We start from the raw sequence: 22325 nt of genomic DNA on the forward strand, positions 1-22325 counted from the left end.
ATGATGAAATAAGTCAATTAAAAACCATGGTACTAGCACCCGCTTCGCTAAAGCCCCTTCATTCTGCGTAAGCCACACATACACCATGAAAACCCAATAAGATCAACTCCCATATGACATTACTTCGGTGGAATAAGCTCTGTCCTGTTCGAGGGAAAAGTTGATCTTGTGCAGACTTTCCCGCTTCCCAAAACACTATGACTGGTCACTGTTTAGCCCCTTTCCATCCCCATCTGCCCTTCCCTTCCGACTCTACATCGCATAATGTTGTAGCTTTCTCTCTACAACTCGTAGCTCGCGATCAACTTGGGAACCTGCAAGGATCTTTTGGGCCTCTCTATCTTTGATTTTCAATTCAAAAGCCCAGTCGATGAGCTTGAGGCGATAGATAGAAGATGCGGTGTCAATTTGCTTCCAGTTGAATCGATCAACCGCAATAACGAAAGAGATCTCCTTGATGTGAGGGAGATTGTTGATCTGTTCAACAACTTGAGCCAGAATATCACGTCTGTCGATACACTCAATATCTTCTTCAGGAGCCTTGAACGTCATCTTCAAATGGATGATGTTTGTATCATTGCCATATCTTGGGATGATTTCGAGCAAAGAATCAAATTCGTCCAGCTGTTCTCCAGGCAATCTGGTTGTAAGAAAATCGAGATCAATAGAGAGAGCTGCATTGCTAGGCGCATATTGTACCATATCGTGTGCAGGGATATCAGCAACACGATCAGCACGGCGGGTGGCTCTGTTGCGGCGGTTGGCATTTGATTTTGGTCCCTTATGGTTGGCCATTTTGAATGATGTAGTTTTAGAAATAGGTTTCAGTGGAATTCTGAAAAGTGTGGAAAGTTGTTGTGATGATGAAGTTTGAAAGTTTTGTTGAAGGTATTGTTGAAGTTGTCGTTGAAGGTGGGTGCGGTCGAAGGTGTTGTTGAAGGTGCTATTGAAGGTCCTATTGAGAATGATGTAATGAGAAGAAGATTGAAGGAGGAAACTCAGAATCTCTTGAACCTTTATGATTCCAGAAGAAGACACTAATACCAAATACATGCACATGTCGTACTTCACTGCCGTACATGATTCTCTCGGGAACAGTTTGTACTGGCGAGACAGTACAAGTGCTACGGTCAACGAGCGTAGATATTAGGTACGGCGTTATATAATCAGTATCAAGATTGAGACTCAAAATGTATATATTAATCAGGAAAATCATTCATAGCACGGTGACTTGAGAAGAATAAATGGAGTGTGTATGTATAGAATCATCGTTTTGGAAACGGTGGTCTCCCATCTCAAAAGAAATCCTTCCGTTATACAATTTCAACCGTCCACCGCTACTCAAAAGCTCTGAATTGATCAACAAGTTCTCTAAAAGAGCTCTATACTATCCTAGAATCATGAAGAAGTCGCAATAGAAGCAGAACTCTCTATTTCGATTTTCATGGGGCTAGAGAAACTCAGTTCCTCAGATATGATACTAAGGTGTAGAAAATGACTAATCAAGATGATTTATTACTATTATCAGCAATCTGTATCCAATCTGCAAAATTGTGAAAACTGTGTGTTTTTGGGAGTTCAAGCACGGATACAAGAGACAATGTAATTCCCTAATTCGAGCGAGGGTATTGTGTCTTCTGATACCTGTCTTATTCTCATGTGGAGCTTTGAACTAGGCTGCGCAATATGTATTTGAACAGGTATTTTGGAGCATGCTCAGTACTCTTGCAAGATATTATGGGGTATCTCGAGAGCAATTCATGAAAAACAACGATCATCAAGTCGTTAGTCACTTATAACTTGAGAGCAGCGATAATCTAAATGTAGACTGAAGTCCTCAGCTGCTTTAGGGTCCTCATGCTGAGGAACTGGGGCAGATTTCTCGGTAAGAACATAGAATTGAGACAGAAACTTGAAGACTTGGGGTGGAGTTTTGAGACTCTTGAGACGACTTTGAGTTTTTGGCTTGTTTCGAGCCTTAAAGATGCTATCCAGTCATGTTTAGAAATACAATGTAGTTAGGATTTTACACCCTTGATAAGAAGTACGATTATAAAAGTCAATTTCTGCGACCTGTCTTGAGAGAGAAATATGAACCCTTCAGTTTTTCTTACTCTGCTTACAGACGGGCCTTGCTCTGCAACTTTTTCAAGTGTCCTTCGACAGAATCTGTGTTGTCTTTACTTTCCTACTTCAGAGGTACAACCTCCCCAGGATTCGATCATTCCCGTCTTGTTCATTTCATGAATAAAAACGATGTTTACTTCTGTATCCACCTAGACAAAATTTGCCTTGCAACTTAAGCATTTATTCTATATATCTAGGAAAAGGAACCGATTTCCCCGGAAAGCGATACCAGCCAGACTTTAAGCGAATATCTCCCCGCAATGTACCTCAACTAAATGTAGATCAACAACAATCTTATCACTTTGTTCCGCGGATTAATTTTCATATATCCTCAAAATATTACCATACCATGGAGCTCTAGTTCTCAATCCTACTCGTATGAACATAGTTTTGAATCTTCAAAAGGTGGCATACGCTCGGTTATTATAACTTTTGTAAAATAAACCGACGATTTAAATAATCCTAATTTTATAGTATCACATTTCAGGGCTGAGTCAATCCAGTTCCCATTATCCTGATAAAAACGCGTAAGTGCGTATTCGCACCTGTGGTTTTCGAAGTTTGGAATCTGGTGAATCCATTAGGAAAAGATCAACGTTCGGGAGATGTACATTAAATACTCCATAGTTTTCTTCTTAGGCTTCAGATCCATGTTCGTACCTGAATATGCATGATTACATGAAGTTAGGATCTCTATGGTAAGTGTTCAAATAATACCAGGGCAAAATATTGACCAGTCGTCGTAATGACCAGTCCCACATTTATAAGTTCGGCGCATATGATAATCGCCGATATATTTTGGATATCGGCACTTTACTGATGATATGATCGATCGTGAGGTAGTGGCTTCCTTTGCCTTGTAGACTTGTAAGCTCTAAATTTATCTTGAAGAAGTATCAAGGTAAATAGGTGGACTCTGAAAACGATCTTCGCCAGGTTATTGGCTAAATAGCAAATGGACAGTCCATTCGAGCAAATATTCCTGACGAGAGCTTAATTGGGCCTGCTACAAAAGTAAACAGAGAGAATAATGTTCTCTATTACGCGTCGCCGCTACCACAAGGGGTTTTCAAAGTCCTTCTCGGAGATTACTCCAATTCTTGACCTTTTCGATGGTCTGTGATGAAATGGGGGTGAAGACGTATCGTAACCTTAATATATAAAGGACAGCAGAAATACTCGACACTTTAAAATTATATTGTTCAAATCGAAGAAGTTTGAACATTCATCTGCAATGGCTAAACTTCTATTGCTGTCCATCGCCGCATTGGCTACACTGTCACATGCTCTGACTCCAAACTGCTCCGTAGCAGCTTTTGAGGCGATCGTTCCACCCACCGCTACAGTGGTTTTGGTCCAGGAAGTATCTCAAAATGCCACGTTCACCGTGCCAGTTGCCGACACTGGATTTCCAACCAACCCGGCACGACTACCTGCTCTCTGTGCCATACAGATTGAGATGTCCACGGAGGCAGGCACTACTTTCAATTGTGGTCTCTTCCTTCCCAAGAACTGGACTGGCCGCTTCTTGTATGTATATAACTGTGGACAAGATGTACTTCACAAAATCGTATGCTGATTTGTTCAAGGACTTCTGGAAATTCTGGGTTTGCTGGAGGTGTCAATTATCTTGAAATGGTATGATTACTACTCGGATCTCATTACCATTCAAATATCACTATATACGTTCTGTTTATCAGATGCTAATGACAAGAAATATAGGGTGCTGGTGCCTCTTATGGTTTTGCCGCTATGTCGACTGATACTGGACATGATTCAAGTGTATTTGGTAACGCTTCTTGGGCCGTTGACCCTGAATCCGTAACAGATTGGGCTTGGCGTGCCATGCATCTGTCTGTTGTCGCTGCCAAGGAGGTAGTTGAAGCATACTATGGCAAAAATATCACTTACGGTTACTACAACGGCTGCTCCACCGGAGGACGACAAGGATTAAAGGAAGTCGAGGAGTTCCCAGACGACTTTGATGGTGCAGTAATCGGTGCCCCTGCTTGGTGGACTGTCCATTTACAACTATGGAATGTTCAAACGGCGCTTTACAATTATCCATCAACCGCGCCTGGCTACATCCCAAGCAAATGTTTTCAGTTATTGCCGCTGAGAGTCTTAAACAATGCGATCCTCAAGATGGCGTTACTGACAACATTATTTCTGACCCTCGTGGTTGTCACTTGCGGATCGAAACCTTACTCTGTGCTGGAAATTCTACTACTGACTGTCTAAATCCAGCTCAGCTCGACACTCTGTATCACTATTACAATGACTGGGTAATTGGTAACCAGACATTCGTCTTCCCTCACTTTGAGATCGGTAGCGAAGGTCTCTGGGGAGGCGGTTCGTCACCCGATCTCGACTACCCACAATATTTCCTTGGTTTAGGAACCAATTTCACTGCTGATGATTGGGATCCCGAATATCTTGTCGCGTTGTCTGAAGCTCTCAACCCTGGCAATGCTACTGCTGACAATTTCGATCTTTCTCCCTTCTATAAGAAGGGTAGCAAGATTATCCATTACCATGGTATGGCAGATAATTCTATAGCGACCGCCAGCAGTGTATACTTTTACGAACATGTGTTGCGCACTTTAAAATCCCAAGGCATTGATCTGGATGACTTCTATCGATTTTTCTTGGTCCCAGGAATGGAGTGAGTAAATCTCAACAATCAAATTGTCGAAAATGTTAGCACAGAGTATCTAATAACTTCGAAATAGGCATTGCAGTGGAACTCCTTCTACCCAGAACGCGCCTTGGTACATTGGAGGTACTACCCAAGCATCGGTCATTGGCGATGATTCCACCGGTTATTGGATCCATAGTAAGCCTGGTTTTGACAATGCTCAACATGATGTATTGCTTGCCTTGATCGACTGGGTCGAAAATGATACCGCACCAACTCAAGTTATTGCAACTAAATGGAATGATGAAGCTACATTGGATTACGTCACCAACCAACGACCAATCTGTATGTACCCTCAACAGGCAAAGTACGTGGGTACTGGAAACACAAGTGTTGCAACCAACTGGGAATGTCAATCACTTTACTAGAGAACGAGTGCCTTTATCTGTACATAGCGTCAAAACGGCTCTGATCAGGCTAATATTCTCTTGCTTGCTTTAAAGATAGGATTTTAAATTCCAATTCATGAAATGGATACTGCGAATTTTGGACGCAGTAATTGTAAAAAATGCCATGGTCTTGCGGTCTAGAAAGTTTGTTAAGCATGAATAAGATCAAAGCTATTGAAGCTGATCAAAGTAATACAAGCAATCAGAAGTTGACAGAAAGTACGGGAACTGAAGTTTTTTTCTTTTCTTATGCAGTAGCTATTAGCCGTGTTATTGAAATTGAGTGGTATCATACAAGAAACGGTTCATGGGCCAGCCCCAGAAATTATATACTATAGTAACACTTGACGCTGCCACCCAATTTCGCATCATCGCCTAACCTGCGATGATTATCGCAAAGGTAAATGGTAAGGTGTGGGTAGATGCATCCTTCACCCCGAAATATCCGTAGTCTAGGGAATAGATTCGCTTAAAACCCACATCTTCCATCACCAGCACATCTCATCATTGAAATGAGAGCTTAATTTACAATCAATGTCAGAATCAATCTCAACTGCGTTCTCCGCACCATTCTCGACAATGTCGAAAGTCCAGTGGGGATGGTCCAATCCATAGATGGCACTGACGGGCTTCACCTGTTCCCAGTAAACTCTTTGTACAGACATTGAGACTCGAACCGAGTCAAGTTGGCGAAACTTGTTAAGCTCATAGACGACGTTAGCCATGGCCCAATGGCGAGCAGCTTTGGTGTTGTTGTTGATGACATCCATGTGGGGGATTCCATATGCAATATCGATATGGATATTGGTTGCATGGGTCGAGTATTTCGGAAGAATCTTGATTAGAGTCTTGGTGAGCTTGTTATGCTGAAATGGAGAATTCAAACCAGCAAAGTCAAGTAAAATGTCTAACATCTTATCACTGCCATTAAATTTGAGCCACGGATGGACGGGAATTGCTGCAATCTCCCAATCATTCTCCTCTTGGAGAGCGAGTTTCGCCAATTGTATTTCCACACGACGAGCTTGAAGGGTACGGTGGACCGCTTGCACAATGAAACCGCCAGACATAGTGTTCAGCATTTTGCAGTGAAGAAAAGTATTTCTTGTTTGCTTTTGGATGGATGTCTCGAGAGAAAGATGGGGGGAGTTAGTGAATTATGAGAGGGAATAGTAGGTAGAAAGGCGTCTCTTGTAGAAAATTATTGCTGAGTGGTACTGTTACTAGATGAGTTCTATCATTAAGTAGCAAGAGAAAGGAGTAACGTGCTGTAAGAATGATGTAGTCAGCTTGAATTTGACGTCATATTGATCTAACAGGGAAGGCTAAGATGTTTAGACTCATGCTGTACAATACTGACTGCACGCATAGAAGATGTCAGAAAATTAAAGATCAGTCAGCCAACCGTAGCATTTGAAAGGGTTGTATCATGCATGTCATTAGTCTCAACCAAATGGCGGTACCTTACGGCACTAGTGAAAAGTGTGGTTTGCGAGCGAGTGATCATGCACCACCAAGAACAATGCATAGTTATTGAATATGTAGAATTGTTTTGGCTGAAACTCCCCAGTATCTAGTTTTATTACACTGGGGCAGTTTACTCGTCAGTACATAGACCTCTGCATCATGCAGGAAAGTTCAATCGAACAATAAAAGAATATTCAGATTGTAAAGATTGTATGGATTAAACGTGTTAAAGGAAAACAAAAAAAAGCAACGATGGAAGCAGATTCTTTCCACGCGCTGCAGTAAATCACATACTACAAAAAGCTGCAAAGAATACAGAGAGACACAACTGGCTTGTAAACCAGCACTTGTGGTTCAACACTCCGAAATTCTAGATGACTACTCTCGAAAGCGGGCATGAAGAACATGTGAATGGCACATGAGTAAGATGCCAGCTCTGGGTCCAATCAACAATTTAAACCATAGATTAAAAATCTGTCTCTATAAGCTTCACGCCGTATTTAGGGCCTGACTGCTCCTGTACACAATTCGTGAATAGCATCAAGTGCCACGAGCCTCAATGAAGTAAACGGACAGCGAGCTAGATTCGAGAAAGGAAAACTGACTTCCATCTGCAGAATCGCGTGGTCGCTCCTTTCCCGCAAAAATGCTTAGAAAACACCTAGGCATGGCTCGTGAGTGACTACGATGCAATTTACATGAATGAAAAAAACTTCTGAGAATAGCTAGATGCTTTAACTAATTATTGTACCAACACCATGGCGGTTTGATGAGTAGCTTGACCATGTCTTAGGGTGTGAAAAATTGATGTCGTTCAAAAGCAAAAGGAAAAGTGGGCCACCAGTCTGATTGAGAAATTTGATTGGCAGGGAAAGAACAGCTGCAGCAAAATGGAGTGCGAACTCTATTTTATACACTCAAAATGATAACGTGATTCCAGAATGTGATCTTTTTTCTTAGTTTCATGCACTTTTACACAAATTTTATCTTGTAACTGGAAATCTTCCAATTTGAAGCTGTTTTGATTGAATTAAATGTGATTGAATTTCGAATTTTATATTCGACTGAAACTAATGAGGCTCTACTTAGGAGAACAGAGAGACCAAATTTGATCACACTAATAAATAAACGGATCAACCGATAATAATATAACAAAAGTTAACAACATTGAATAAATCCATGAAAAATCTTCATTTCATGAAATTACTTAAATGTTTAATTTTCTGAATTGGAATGGAACAATTGAATTGTTAAAGGGCTTTGCCAGTGGTCAACTGCCGCCCGTTTTTTCTCCTACGAAGAGTGAGGCACAAAAATCACGTCTAATTATGGGTGAAGGAGTTATTAAATCGGATGTATGTATGGTGTTCTACTCTTTGATTAAATGCCAAATCGAACATCATATGATCATGCCACGTGAGGTATCATGGCAAACGCATGTGGTTGTAGAAGGCCAATTCCCATAATTTAAGGACGGCACTTGTGCTTCTCTCAGGCCACAATGCCACATGAGATTGCAAACTTTAAATAAACGGTGTTCTGTCTGTCGTTTGGTCATATCACAGCAGCAATCATGATTAAAGACTTAGTTGCACCAATACATGGCATCACGAAGTTGGATCAAAATATTCAAAGTTGGAAACGGATTGAGATTTAATTCCGCCCCCTTTTGTCTTCCACTAAAACACCCCCTTTAAGCAAACAACTCCACAAGGGACCATGCTAATACATATATACAAGACGAATCAGAAACCACTTCCTAAGCCATAGCCTTTTCATCCAACCCTACTCATACATCTTATCTACATACGCTTATGCGACATAGCTGACAAGAGTGTCGAAGTATTGGGCGTAAGCAGCACCGGTAGGTGGCTCGAAAGCGTAGATGTAATCATTCCACCATGGGCCAGCACCCCACCACAAAGCACCCAACCAGTACTCGTTATCGGCAGCCAAAGCATCCAACATACCAGAGATAGCAGATTCACAGTCAGCGTTGACACCACCAGCAAATTCTCCAATGACACCCTTGAGGTTGTTGGTCTTGAGCCATGCGGTAGCATCGGCGATACGCTCAGCACCAATGGTGCTGCTAACACAGGTAGCAGAGGTTCCGGATCCATCAGAGTCGAGGTATTGATGGAATTCGTAGACAAGCTTGTCTTCAGGATCGGTGATGTTCAACATGGAAACGGAGTTTCCGGATTTAACCCAGGTCCAGGCACCAGTGTAAGAAGTTCCTAATTAACATGTTAGTATAAAAGGTTTCCAGATATTAAGAGAAGTTTGGAGAATGACTTACCCTCAACAAAGATGTATTGGGATGTTGCACCAGCGCCACGGATAGCGGTAACACAAGCTTGGTTAAGCTCGGCATAGATGGTAGCGGTAGGCTCATCGTGAAACTCGTTGTTGCAATCGAAGATGACCTTGGAGTTGTCGGCGAACTCGGTAGCGAGCTTGCCCCAGAAGCCACCGAAGTCGGAGGTGGAGGTGATAATGGCTGAGTCATAACGTCCAAAGTTGTGAGCTTCCACAACTGCGCTTGCACCAGCGGCGGTAATATAATCGATGACCTCCTTGTAGCTAGCAAGATAAGTGGCGTCGAGGTCAGCGGTGATGCTGCTTTGGGCCATACGCTCCAAAAGGAATGGAACACGGAAAATGTTCATGCCACCATCAATCAAAGTTTGAATGGCGGTGGTGTTTGGGAAGGTGTAATCTTTCTCAACAACACCTGGGAGGTTGGTTTGACCGAACTCGGCTCCAGACTCGCTGGCACCGATCCATTGCAACTTGCCGGCAGTTGTACTGCTGGATGCGGCAGCGACGGGTGCAGCCTTGCTAGGGGAAGCGGCAGCTGGGGAGGAAGAGGCAGCCACTGCAGCAGCGGACGAAACGGCGGAAGAACTAGCAACAACCGGACTAGCGGCTGAAGAAGCAACGACGGCGGCCGAGGTCATGACGGCAGTGCTTGATGGTGCAACTGAAGTGGCTGCAACGACAGCGGCGGAGGAAGAAGGAAGGGTGGTTTGAGCTACAACGGCAGCGGAACTGGTCTCATCGTCGTAATCGGCAATACAGCTATCATCCTCATCTCTAACAGCTACCGGAGCTGCGAATGCGGTTGCTGTAAGGCCAGCTGCCAAAACAAAGTTTGTGAAACGCATAGCGTAGAATTGAAAAAGAGAGCGACTGAAAAAATGAATGAATGAATGACTGTAGTGAGAGTGGTAAGGAAGAGTAAGAAAGAGGGAAGCTTAAATCGGGAGGAGGAAGTATTTATTCAGAAAGTGAAAGAGATGAGATCTCACGATGCTCCACTTCATCAATTAATTAACCCCATTCCCCCTCTCATTTAGAGTTGACAACTTATCCTAATGGCAAACAACGCTCCGGACCCTCTCTGTACTTTAATTTCATGACACTTTTCTTTTTCGGGACTCAGCGTTTCGCTCAAATTCTGTAAACAGATGAACACTATGTGATTATGACGCGAATCACTAAATAACTGTCACCAAGGTCGTTAATTTGTGATCTGATGTGTTTTGTTTAAACAGGGGATCGAGGGATAATTATCGAATCGCAGTCAACGTTTTATCGCTAAAGGGGTAAAGTGGGGAAAATATTCGGATTTAATATCCGAACGTTTATACATGAAACCTTCTATATGGATTCTTGTATGTTTGTTTGTGATACCTTGCAAGCAAGCATCTACCTGTCCCAAAGAAAAGCATAGGATTCTTTTGATTTACCACTCTTAAATATCAATAGTTCGGTCATTCCACTCAATCCATAGTCCCCACGCGGAGAAAACCCTCGAATTATTCCATGTTCATACAGGCCCATCACGACCAGACCTGTTATTCCGGAACGTACCAAATAATCTCTCAAGTTACAAAGGGCAAAAGAAGGCAGCGGCAAAAGATCCTTTGGGAAGTGAGGGGGCTCGGTTAAGATCCTTCAAGTAGCATGGGTGTCAAAAAGCTTGTTTTTCGTGAGATTAGTATTATCCAATTAATCTATTCTCTTATGGCTAGAACATTCCAAGGTTCTCCTTTTCAATTGATCAATTCGTTGCTGCCATGCCTTTTAGTGAAACGGAAAGGGTGTTTCAAAAATGGGCTTTCGCGGTAGGCTTTTGCACTAGCATCTAAATTATTTTAACCTTCTTGGGGGTTTGAATGGAGATCTACCCCAGATATTGGCATTGTGTCCACAAGGTTGGCCGTATGATATAACTCAGTTGGTATTCGGAATACGTTTGTACTACATTATCTCGAACCGATACTCTCTATGTATGGGTATTAGTCGTAATTACGCCTAGATCTTCAGAATCTGAAAAACGAAGACTTTGACATCCTCTCTTTCTCTTGTTCCGTTTCTACTTCCCTTATCCAATCCCACTTGTCAGCTAGAAACAATTTTCTCGCTGCTTTGTCTACACCAAGTGATCTTCCGCCAGACGTAAGGTCCGCTCTATTCAAGCTTTTAAAATCGAAAAACTTTTCTGCCATGTCGTCTCCTACTGCTTTGCCTCCTACAACAAAGGCTTTCTTGTTGCTATTGTTTGTCGACGGGCTAGGGATCCAGGTTTGATTTGATCTTTCTGTTTTCCAGAATTGGGACTTAATGCCAATGCCACCATCAATACAATCTTTGATGTAGCTCAGAGCAGGAAGTATTTTATTACGTAAACCACAATGCCCATGATTCTTGTCAATTTGATAACTTGGGCATTCTCGCAATAATGCAACAAGCAGCTCGATATCACCAGTGTATGTTCCGGGCCAAATAAATTCTGGGTCGTCAGGAGAGACTGCTTGATATGGCATGAGCGAGAGAAGGTTTCTTCTCGTCATAAACTTCACCATTTCACCGAGCTGGAAGGAATCGCAGGCAGCTGACGAATCATAGCCTAATTTACATTGTCGTGTTCGAGATGTATACAGAGAAAGAAAATGTGTTTGGAGGGAAGATATCGTCAAAATTATCCGTGATCGACGATATGAAAGCTCATCTGCAATGGATTAGCTATATTGCAATTGGTAAATTGTGACCTATCAATCACCTTCTAGACCTTCTGGCAGATCCCACCAAGCCGCTAGAAAGTCAGAATCTGTCTCTTCATATATTGACCAACGAGATGAGCCGCGAAGAATGAGCTCCTTCGTCGCTGCGGACAAGCGCAATGCTTGATTCGTATGGTAGAATATCAGTATCTTCTGTCGCACAACTTCTTCCGTGGTTTTGTCGAGAGTTGGCGGATATTTGAAGCTCGAGAATTTCCCTGCGACGTATCGCGCGATCAAAGTCATGCAATCATACCTATCTGCCATAACTACCAAAATTGAAATGTAGAGAAGAGTTATAGACTTGCTAGAATGTGCTGTGCCATGAATGATCTTGAGCATATCCTTGAAAACTAACTCCCTCCCGATGGTCCTCGTTGCATCATCTTCATCTGTTATTTGAATTCGAGGGAGTTCTCCTGCTGGTAGCTCTGAAGGGTCTTTGCTCGAAAGGGACAACTCTGCAAACCTGGCGGATATAGCCCTACCTTCTCCAAATGTATCTGAGCCAAGAAGGCGTTCGAAATATTTTGAGTGTTTCTTCAAAGTATCAAGGCGGACACGGTAGAATACTCGTGCTGAAGGGAACGGCGATTTTGAGTTGCGTAGCTTTTGAATCGTCTCGTTCGGTATCGACTTTGTGCAAGCTTTCGTATTTTCAAAGAGAACTTCGAGGATGACATCTCCGCCAGTTCCAATATTGACTATCTTGTGTTCCGCTCCATCGACCTGTATACACTCTGCCACTTCTATAGGGGCAGCATCGGTGCTCGTAGCCATATTTCTTATTTTTTATTGTGAACAGGAAATCTGCACTCCTTAGTGTTGCTTTTCCGTCGAATTTACCAGCACCTGTGCGTTTTGCGGAGGAAGTATTGTTAGAGGTTTGCGATCTGTATCCGCCACCCTGTAGTTGTTGTGTATTAGGAATTTCGTCCGAACGTGAATTTTGTTCTTGTAACTTCCATGAGCTACATGAATTGAATATTTCAAGGATATGGCCAGGCCATTGTTCGAATGTGCGAGGGAGTAATGTGTAATGCAATAAATTGGGGGGAAGGGAAAGATAATAATAAGTATGTTTTAACAGAAGATAATGAAAGTTGAGGATGTCTATCACATATATCCGAGGTTCAACCGAAAGCAAACGCCAAAATGCGCTTACAGATAGTCATGAAGAAGCTAGAAGAGTCTCACTATGGGTTTTGACCGTGATAAGACAATTTCTTTACTCCCCAGTACAAGATGGGTATAAAAATGAGCAAGAAAAACATGGAACAGACTAAAAACCCATTGAAGACTGTGAGACAGAACATTCAAGCTCAATCACAAGTAGTGATGTTCTTACACATCCATCAAGATCTCCTATTCAGACATCTCATATCTAATTGCCATATCATTTGATACGTTTGGCCACAGCTCATTCATCATTCAGCCATCTTTTTGTGGCTTAAGACCTCTGTGGTCTCCTTTCTACCGTGTACTGGTGAGTAATTGCTAGTCAGTCTACAATGCTGGAGCTTTTTGTTGAGCAAAGAACTTGTAGTCAACAGAGTCTCTGAGCTTACATTGAACTACTGCCATCTCCATATATTGCTATCCGTCGAATGTAAGCTTGGCCTTAGAATTTCACTTGTCCTTCAGGTAATGAAGTGGTGTGGTGATGAAAGACGCTCGAGCCATCACAGCCCATCACTTCCGAGGAAAAGCCGTGTTCCGAGCTTGAACCATCCAAAATATTTCTGTAAAAGTAAATCAAAGCAAACCTGGAAACCTCTGGAATGCTACCAAAACTATTCCTCGATCCAAGTCTCATTGCACATTCAAGTTGTGGCAATAGACAAGCGTCTAGTTCTGCCATGCAGTGTTTGAAGCCATGTTCTCAGCCATGTCCTCAAGCCAGGAACAAACAGACTTTCACAGGGAAAAGATGGTCCTTGAAATGCATTCTGGTATTTGAGACCTTTGAAATTTCAACCTTTCGAGTATACCTAGTATCTCAGTTTCGCCTGAATACTCATCAAATGATCTCGTGAAATCTCCGTCAACCAAGACGAAAGCTCTACCGGAGGTTGAAGTTTTAGGTCGGTGTGTGTGACTACGTTAACTAGTCTGCACAGCTTGCTTCCTCTTAATTGCTCCGTACTCTCCAAGGAGAGTGGTACACACTATGATCATGCCGATGTATGGCAACAGTTCTGTTCCTGGCCAGTCTGTGTCTTAAATCTGCATGCATTGATTAGAGCATCGATATGTTGAGAATGCTTGCCCTACGTTCTGTTTTGAGGATGTGAACCATTCGGCGAGTTGTCGATGTTCAGTGGATGTATGACGCGGTTCAGATGGCTCTCAACTTCGATACCTTTTCTTCTTGAAGTTTATTTGTTATGCCACATATATGAATTGTCTTCTACTGATGTTCTAGTTTCAGAGTCGTCACTCTGCAATAAGGTTCGTCGTCGGTAACGGGTGGCTATAGAGCCATCGTTTGGCTCATACAGACCACATTCAACTCATATCAGGATCTTTCGATGCTTTCCCAAAAATTCACCGGCAGATGCTCAGTATAGTATCATTTTCTGCTGTTCAAGCTTTGAGGTCAGGTCCAGCTCTTGTGAAAAGTCGGATGACGGCTTGAATTGGAGCACACCAAATGACTTTTTGACGGAAGCTCGCTGGCAATATCTGTAGAATCAAGAGTCTCTTGGAGAGCCCCAATGGTTCGGATATGTGCCAGGGTTTGTTTGTTGATGTTATCAATATTGTTTTTGACACCGGTGAAGCTCTGCAAGATAGGACATGGTCGTAGACTTAACACGAAAGCGAGGGGCCTCTCGACTATTTGGCACATGTTCGTATTGAGCGATTATTCCTGCATTGGCAAAGTAGCTCTATGAATACATTAGTGTAGGCTTGGTATACGGCATATTCCAAGGCATGTCCCAAGGTCCATGCTTACTTATCTAACTCAACCTTTCATTCAGGCAGTTGAAAGAACAACAAAACGTCAAGCTGCATTCATATGGAGAGTTGGACCTCCGAAACTTCTTGTATTCAGGGTTCCGGCGTCGAGGTTTGGATGTTCGCCACCTGCTGGTATGCTTTGAGGCGTTTTGTCGTTCGGTCAAGAGACTTACGCGCTTCTTGGATTTCCATCATACATCGTGAACGCTTGACCTATAACACTTGGAGTCAGTTTCAGCGTTGCCACATCAGACTAGGAATTTTGGAAGCAGTCGATGGAGTTCAAAGGCTCTCTCATATGGCAAATCATCTTGGCCCTCGCGTCTTAAGTCAGAGACGCAAGACCCATCGGCTTGGTCATTCCTTGCATATTTTCCAAGTCATCAACAAGCAGACCGCAACTTCAACAATCATCCACAAGCCATGAGCCTCGAACGGATTGATCGTATCTATTATCAGACTATTGCTTTTTTCCCCGGCTCATTATATTCACCATGATCGACATGTATCCTTGATAATTATCGGTATGTCGGCGATCGTTCTCAGCGATCGTGTCATTCACTGTAGTGCGAATTGAAAGGTATTCAATTTGCTGAGAGCTTTGGTCGGAATGTCTCTCTGATACGCTCGCTTATTCACTGAGAGAGAAAAAATGATAAGCTGTAAGTGATTCCAAGGTCTTCTCTATTTAAAACTTCGTTCTCATTCATTTCCTGACAAAGTTTTTAATCTTCGACAACCACAACGCGCACCAATTCAGAAGACTTCTTGCTACCAAGATATTTTAATACCATCAATTCAAAGTGTCCTCTTACATTACTGCAACTTCCTATAGCCTGGGATAAATACCTACAAGCTCAATTCACACCTCTGAGTCGTTACGTAAAAGCTTCTTTAAGATTTCGAATTACGTACAATACGTACAGTCCAATTCACACTCCTCTCCCCGACCTCATAGACTCCCATAACGAAAATCGTTCTTTCAAATCAATTTGCGCGTTGTTCTAGACCATATATCAACGTTATCGATACCTCTGATTCACACTCAGAGTTCTTCGAAACACTCTTTAAGCTCTGTAACCCAATTCTGGCTTATCTTTCGTCTTGTAAGTATCTTTCTTTCCTTTCCTTCCAGAGCAGAATTTTCCCAGCAGTATATCTTATTGTCCTCCCAGTGAGATCTCATATCTTAGACTACCATACTAATTAAGCTTCCAAAGCAACATCAAGATGGATGTCTATAAGCTTTTGCTCTTGTTCTTAGTGTTCGTCTTGACTCTTGCTCAAGGTAAGCTTCCCTCTCCTATATCCAGCTTTTTAGCTTTGAACCATGGTCGTTGACCTTTATCTAGATGTTGTTCTCTCCTCTGCTGCCTCCACTGGCGCTCTTATCAGCGCCCAAGCGACTGCTGGCTCGTTCGATTCAGACCTATCCTCCATGGTCGAGACTCTCCCCTATCCCTCTGTATCCGCTGGTGGTAGCGGATTTGTCTACCTGGAACGGGCAAAATCAACCGTATACTCTACTTCCATCGTATACGTCTCTTATACCAACGTCGTCGCTACTACTATTCTGCCTCAGAGCACAAGCACCGCTGTAGTCACCCTTAACGTCACTTCTACGGCTTCTCTCACCTCTACAATCTTGTCAACTGAACTCTCTACAACCACTGCCGTTGCAACCACGGCTTTCCTAGCGTCTACGATCTTGACAACAGAGATATTTTCAACCACTGCCATTACAACGATCTCAACTCTATCCACGACTCTCGCTACTGGTCTCTGCCATCTTTCTTCCCAGGATGTCTTAACTCCCTGCACTGCTGGCGTTATAGCCTCTGCTACATCATCTGCTCCAACTATATCCCCAACTTCAACCTCTTCTCCCGCAATCCGCAACAGACCTAACGGTCTATTCAGATCTCTGGGATTCCTAAAACGTCGTGCTGTCGGATCTCATCAGCATGAGAAGCGAGGTCCGGGTTGCAGTGCCTGGCAGGCCTGTATAGTAATCACTGCCTTCTTCATTGCTTTTACCTTAGTTTCGATCCTATGCTTCGCGACAATCCTTCGGGAGAAGAGGGAGGAACCGTCGCGGATTCATCCCTACAAGTGGTGGGTATATGCCGCGCAAGCTGCTTTCTTGGGGCTATTGATTTGGTTGCTTATCTGGTCGGCTATGGCGACGGTTGGAAATGGATGTAATTGATTGGATGGTTCGGGAGTTAGGGGCAGGGAGGAATAATTGGTCTATGATGGGGGTGCGGTCTATTATCTTGGTACGCATCGGTGGATTTGATTATTAAATTGCTTTTAAAGTAGAACTCTGGCCCACGATAGGTCAGATTTATAAAACGTAATGGATTTCTGCCTTTTAATTAGTTATTTTCAAGCATGCGAGGCTCTAGCCTCGCCGCTGTTTTAATACAAAGTCAGTTTCCTCGAGAGATTTGTGTCTTCATCGTACCTCAAGGCTGTGCAGCCTCGTGATTTTTGAATTGATCATGTCAAATTTTTGGGAAATCTTCATTTTGCAACATTGTTGATTACTTCGGATGATATTGGTTTGATAGTTTTTTAATTGACTGGGACAATCAAAAGGCTTGTTGTTACGCATATCAGACGAGAGTTCCAATTTCTCTAGTTTGGGGTTGGATATTTAGACGTCTATCCTCAATTTCATTGCAGCAACGACTTGAGTCAAGACTTTTGAAACCGTTAAATTTTTGATGCAAAAATACATTAGACGATATCGAATTGGTTATATCTACTTTAATACAACAATTAAAGAGTAACAGCTTAATAAATCAGATGATGATATGTAATCATATAAATACAGCTTATCGATTCAAGCTACTACGATTTATTATTCAAATACTTTTTTTCCGCCTATTAAATTGAATTAAAAAGTTAGTTTCTTCTTGATATTTAATTTATTTAAGCATTAAAATATTAAATAATTATTACAATCTCAACCTGGAATTGATAGAATAAATAATCTTGACGATAGAATTAAATCAGTCTCGGTTAATATATAGTGTAGATGTATACATTCAAGGGGCTATTCTATAACATTTATGCGTGTAGTTAGTATATTTAGTCTTAATCACTCCCTTTTTACTAAGTGAAGTTTTTGACTTAAACTTTATTTTGAATTCACTATCACAAGAACTTCAAGGTTTCTAGAGAAGACTTACCAAAAAATTGGGTAATCTCACATGTTAAGATTTCTCGAAATTTCCTTTTTGTTAAAAGAGGTTGAAAATCTGAAGTCTGAAAAGTATTGGTGTCTTTAGATATGATATGATACTCTGTTTATCTCATCATCTCTCGTCACATAAACAAATTAGATACTACCTAGTACTAGTTTATCATCCATATCAGACTGAAGGAGACTAGAAAATCGCAACCCATACATTCTATGCTCCTAGATAGATAGTATCCACAACATCATTCTTTCAAGCCTACCAAGCCAGCTTTCATGGAAATGCTTCATTCCATTCTACTCTAGGAATTTCATTCCTATTTTAGATACCTTGCATCTGAAGGTTTTGAATTTCTTGGTTTGTTGTTGCCGGATTGATACAGCATTATTTTCATCCGATAATACAATTACCTTTCAAAAATTGCACTCACATCCGCATAAGACTCATTTTCTTGACACCATGTATTACGGAATTATGTATTCAACATCCAAAATTCATCCAGGTACTTTTTATTCCTCACAGCCCCGCCCTCTTCTGTTCATGAAGTATATATTCGACATCGCAAAATTTTGGAATCACCAAGTTGACTGACTGTAAAAAGCTTCATGAAAGACGGAAATAAAATGCTGAGGCATATAATCCGGATCGCCAGCGATCGACGTAGTTACGGATACGTATAGCATCCTCAGATTCGTAACATGCAATTGCATGGTTGTAGGGAATTCACTCATTCAATATGAGGGAACCAACTTGGCCAATGTACAGTTTCATAGGCGCCTTTGGGCATCGATCTCAACTGCGTCAGATCCGCTATGTAAAGATATGTCCTGGCACAACAATATATAAAGGCGCAAACGTACATGCTCACTTGGGCTTTCGGGTTGACGTCGAGTAAAGGATCATTCGTTTTGGAATTGTTGATTATTTTGGCTTTGGAATCATACCACCACTGGAGACTTGTGGTCTTGTGTAAGAGTTGATTAAATCGAGATGCGCCATGTAAGTCGGATACCCCACTTTCTGGCCACCCCCCTTTTGGGCCACTTTTTACACCAAAAATGGAAATTTTAACTCTCTCATTTATGGATAGAATTTCATGAAAATTTGTATATATATAATTTAGATCGATTTAAGCTTATTCTGAAATTTTCAGATTTTTAGGATTTTTCTGTATTGAGATTTAGAGCTTCAAAATATCGATTTTTAAATTTGTATGGGAATCACATACAAATTTGAAACTTTTATAAAATCTTTAATAACTTTCGAATAAAAATTGTTAAAAATATATTGTAAAATTTCACTATCACTTTATAATATATTTCATATAATAGATTCAGAAAAAATAAAAAAATTCTCATAAATAAATATTTAAAGGGGTACCCTCAAAATGACAGGGATTATTTATATTATTCTAAACTCACTGTATACTATATCTCTATATCTGTTAATTTTTTTGAATTTTTTTTTGAATTTCTATATAGATTCAAGCTCAAATATCTCAGAAATATATATAGTTTTCTTTTAATAATTGTTGTTAAAAAGTTATTAAAGGTTTTATAAAAATTCTAAATTTGTATGTGATTCCCATACAAATTTGAAAATCGATATTTTGAAGCTTTAGCTCTCAATACAGAAAAATCCTAAAAATCTAAAAATTTCAGAATAAGCTTAAATCGATCTAAATTATATATATACAAATTTTCATTGAATTATATTATATATTGATAAAGATATTAATAGGCCTAAAAAGTGATTTTTGGTGTAAAAGGGTGGCCCAAAACCCTGTTGGCCCGAAAGTAGGGTAACCGACTTAGCTTTTCAGAAGAGACTCTTTGTCTTCTTGCAGCCTTCTGTTCCCAGATCTCTCGCCGGACTTTTCGTTCTTCTTCTGATTCGGAACACCATAACACCACTACCACAAAATACATAACAATAGTAGCTGCAAGTGCAACACATGAGATGCGCCAAAGCAATTGTTCGACATGTGTTGGGAATGTCTCGTTCCAGGATGACAAGAAAATGACAGGATAGCTGATAGACATTAATGCGAAAGTCGACATATAACCCCCATTTAGTTCGTACCAATATGTATTCTCAATTCTCGTGATATAAGTGCCGTCGCCGGCTTCGTTCGCGTACTCGACAAAGAGGACTTTCTCGATTCTCATCCACCGGAGGATGTTGATCCAATGTTGCCAGAAGCGTGACCAGGGCCATTCTTGACGTGGGACAATACAGTCAAGAGGTGAGTGGTCATGTCTGGTCACTGCGGCACCATTTTGGATCTCGGCGATGGTGAATTGAGATGAGATGATTATCGGGGTAGTTACGTCTGCAGGCTTATACCACCAACACACAGAAGTACCCAAGGCGCACAATATAAATGCTACTGTTGTAATCTCCAATCCAGTAACGGGTAGATGTTCTATCAAGCGGGTAAGAAAGTTCACCATGAACCAGGTCGTTTGGAGGATCGTGATGGCACGAAGAACACCATCTGTCTTATTCCGATCCTTGACAGTTTTTTTTATGTTCTCAGTCGAATCCAAGAGAACGTATTCGCTTTTAACAAGGTGTAGCAATTGCTTTGCGTTCAAAGGAACGAAATAATCCGGGTGATCTGCAGTCTTGAGTACAAACCCTCCAGCATTTGCAAAGAAGGCATGTATCATTTCCCACCCCTCAATCCCAGCCCCTCTAAACTCCTTTACTGACTGTCTAGCTGCTGCCCATTGCCCAATTGCTGCTTGCAGGATGAATTCGGGGCCAAGAAAACCGAGAGCCGTAAGCCACAATCGCCGGCAGATACTCACAAAGATGGTTTCGCCTGGCGCAGGAAGATTTAAACAGAGTATCGACCAGGAGCACAATATCATAACAGAGGCACAGTTCCAGAGTATGTCAAAGCTGCCTCGTCCATCTGGGCTTTGAGTCCATCCTGAGTTCACCGTGCTTCTGGTGTTATTCGAATCTATAGCTGTAGCATTAGTTGTCGTTTCCTTCCCAATTGTGGAGGTCATATTGTCGGCAAATGATGCTATGGGTAGACAAGTATAGGCACTGGATAGATTCAATAGTATGAAGGAAATCGCATGCATGTGAAGTCTTGAAAATAACATAGCAGTACAATAATTGAATTTTGAATGAAACGATATTTCTCGAACGACGAAATTTTTCAAATTATGCCAGTAAAGAAGGATATAATCCCATCGCCTACCATGATAAAAGAACCCCCTACTTACTCCAGATATCTATGACGGGCAACAGACTCTTCAGGAGATATATTCATTGGTTATGAAAGGCCGTTGCGTTACACTGTTCATAAGCATAGGGTCACATTAAGGATAAGCTATGGTGTATCTTTGCGACAAAAGTGACAAAATTCAATCCTTTAGTTTTAGCTGTAAACTGCCAGTCTTAGGTGTAGATTGCTAGTGTTAGGTGTAGGATGCTAGTCTTAGGTGTAGATTGCTAGTTTCAGATGTACATCGCAGTATTTCAGTGCAGGTCGTATATTATATCGAGTAGCATAAAGCTAGTTATTTTATAATCATTCATTCGAATAACTCTACAGACTAATCAAACAACTAGTTTTAAGAGTGACTGTATGATTGTGCGATTATGCGATATATAATAAGAAAGTAATGATCTGTAGTGAAATACTACGATTTACGGCTAAAACTGGCAATCTGAACTAAAAACTTGGATTTTGTTACTATTTGCCCCAAAAGACTCCATTCAAGCAGATGTTCAGACCGAAGTTTGACTAGAGACATGTCAGCGCCCGTTTCGTATAAGAGATCATGGCCGAGCATTGGGTAATAATCAATGAGCCGAAGACTCCAAAAAACCAACTCTTCCTTGCCCCCCCCCCCTCCCCCCTGCTTATGATACTGCCACATAGCATTCGTGTGGTTGTTCTCGGATTTAAATGTTTGACAATCCAAGACTGTGGCGTTCTTCGCATGTTTTCAGCGCCAAAAGCCAGTGCTGGGGCTAATCTAATGTCCTGCAGAATATTGACTCTATTCGTCAACAGGACACGTAAATTACCCTATAGAATCGTAGAATATACGCAACGTTTGGGGGTTTCAAGAATAGCAAAAGAGATATTGTAACAGCATAGTGCGATATTTATATCTCCAACAGTTGGATGTCATCCTGCAGAAAGTCAGCCGGGTACGGATATTATCCCGTTTGATCTATGGACCGACAACACCAGTCCGATATCTTAACCGGCATTAGCGCATTATATAGCTCTATTGACGGTACTAGTAGGATAAATCCTATTGGCAGGCCATAAGCGCTCCTAGCTCGCTTCCTGGATGGCTCGGATGGGTAGATGGAGGAGGGGATGTTGGGACTGGTAATTCCTTAGACATGGAAAAGGAACTACTTTTCG

The 22325-nt window shown here is 41.6% G+C and overlaps 7 protein-coding genes across 7 annotated transcripts; 2 read left to right on the forward strand and 5 right to left on the reverse strand.

Moving 5' to 3' along the window:
* Positions 1-252: 252 nt before the first annotated feature.
* On the reverse strand, positions 253-795 carry EAE98_005921 (uncharacterized protein; the record flags this gene model as incomplete). The annotated part of the gene is made up of 1 exon (XM_038953543.1): positions 253-795. One exon carries the CDS (start codon positions 793-795, stop codon positions 253-255), a length of 543 nt encoding a protein of 180 aa, XP_038809938.1.
* A 2566-nt stretch (positions 796-3361) lies between these two features.
* EAE98_005922 (uncharacterized protein) lies at positions 3362-5193 on the forward strand (the record flags this gene model as incomplete). The annotated part of the gene is made up of 5 exons (XM_038953544.1): positions 3362-3657; positions 3717-3765; positions 3850-4225; positions 4375-4792; positions 4860-5193. 5 exons carry the CDS (start codon positions 3362-3364, stop codon positions 5191-5193), a joined length of 1473 nt encoding a protein of 490 aa, XP_038809939.1.
* A 509-nt stretch (positions 5194-5702) lies between these two features.
* EAE98_005923 (uncharacterized protein) lies at positions 5703-6296 on the reverse strand (the record flags this gene model as incomplete). Its single annotated transcript, XM_038953545.1, has 1 exon — positions 5703-6296. The coding sequence occupies one exon, from the start codon at positions 6294-6296 to the stop codon at positions 5703-5705; it is 594 nt and encodes a 197-aa protein (XP_038809940.1).
* A 2197-nt stretch (positions 6297-8493) lies between these two features.
* EAE98_005924 (uncharacterized protein) lies at positions 8494-9851 on the reverse strand (the record flags this gene model as incomplete). Its single annotated transcript, XM_038953546.1, has 2 exons — positions 8494-8921; positions 8984-9851. The coding sequence occupies 2 exons, from the start codon at positions 9849-9851 to the stop codon at positions 8494-8496; spliced, it is 1296 nt and encodes a 431-aa protein (XP_038809941.1).
* A 1161-nt stretch (positions 9852-11012) lies between these two features.
* EAE98_005925 (uncharacterized protein) lies at positions 11013-12533 on the reverse strand (the record flags this gene model as incomplete). Its single annotated transcript, XM_038953547.1, has 2 exons — positions 11013-11701; positions 11753-12533. 2 exons carry the CDS (start codon positions 12531-12533, stop codon positions 11013-11015), a joined length of 1470 nt encoding a protein of 489 aa, XP_038809942.1.
* Positions 12534-15777: 3244 nt separating this feature from the next.
* On the forward strand, positions 15778-16926 carry EAE98_005926 (uncharacterized protein; the record flags this gene model as incomplete). Its single annotated transcript, XM_038953548.1, has 3 exons — positions 15778-15823; positions 15938-16005; positions 16070-16926. The coding sequence occupies exons 2-3, from the start codon at positions 15948-15950 to the stop codon at positions 16924-16926; spliced, it is 915 nt and encodes a 304-aa protein (XP_038809943.1). The 5' UTR covers positions 15778-15823; positions 15938-15947.
* Positions 16927-18650: 1724 nt separating this feature from the next.
* EAE98_005927 (uncharacterized protein) lies at positions 18651-20943 on the reverse strand (the record flags this gene model as incomplete). Its single annotated transcript, XM_038953549.1, has 2 exons — positions 18651-18853; positions 19824-20943. The coding sequence occupies 2 exons, from the start codon at positions 20941-20943 to the stop codon at positions 18651-18653; spliced, it is 1323 nt and encodes a 440-aa protein (XP_038809944.1).
* Positions 20944-22325: the final 1382 nt, after the last annotated feature.

Source organism: Botrytis deweyae (assembly GCF_014898535.1).
Source record: "Botrytis deweyae strain B1 chromosome Unknown BDEW_012, whole genome shotgun sequence".
Taxonomy (NCBI): domain Eukaryota; kingdom Fungi; phylum Ascomycota; class Leotiomycetes; order Helotiales; family Sclerotiniaceae; genus Botrytis; species Botrytis deweyae.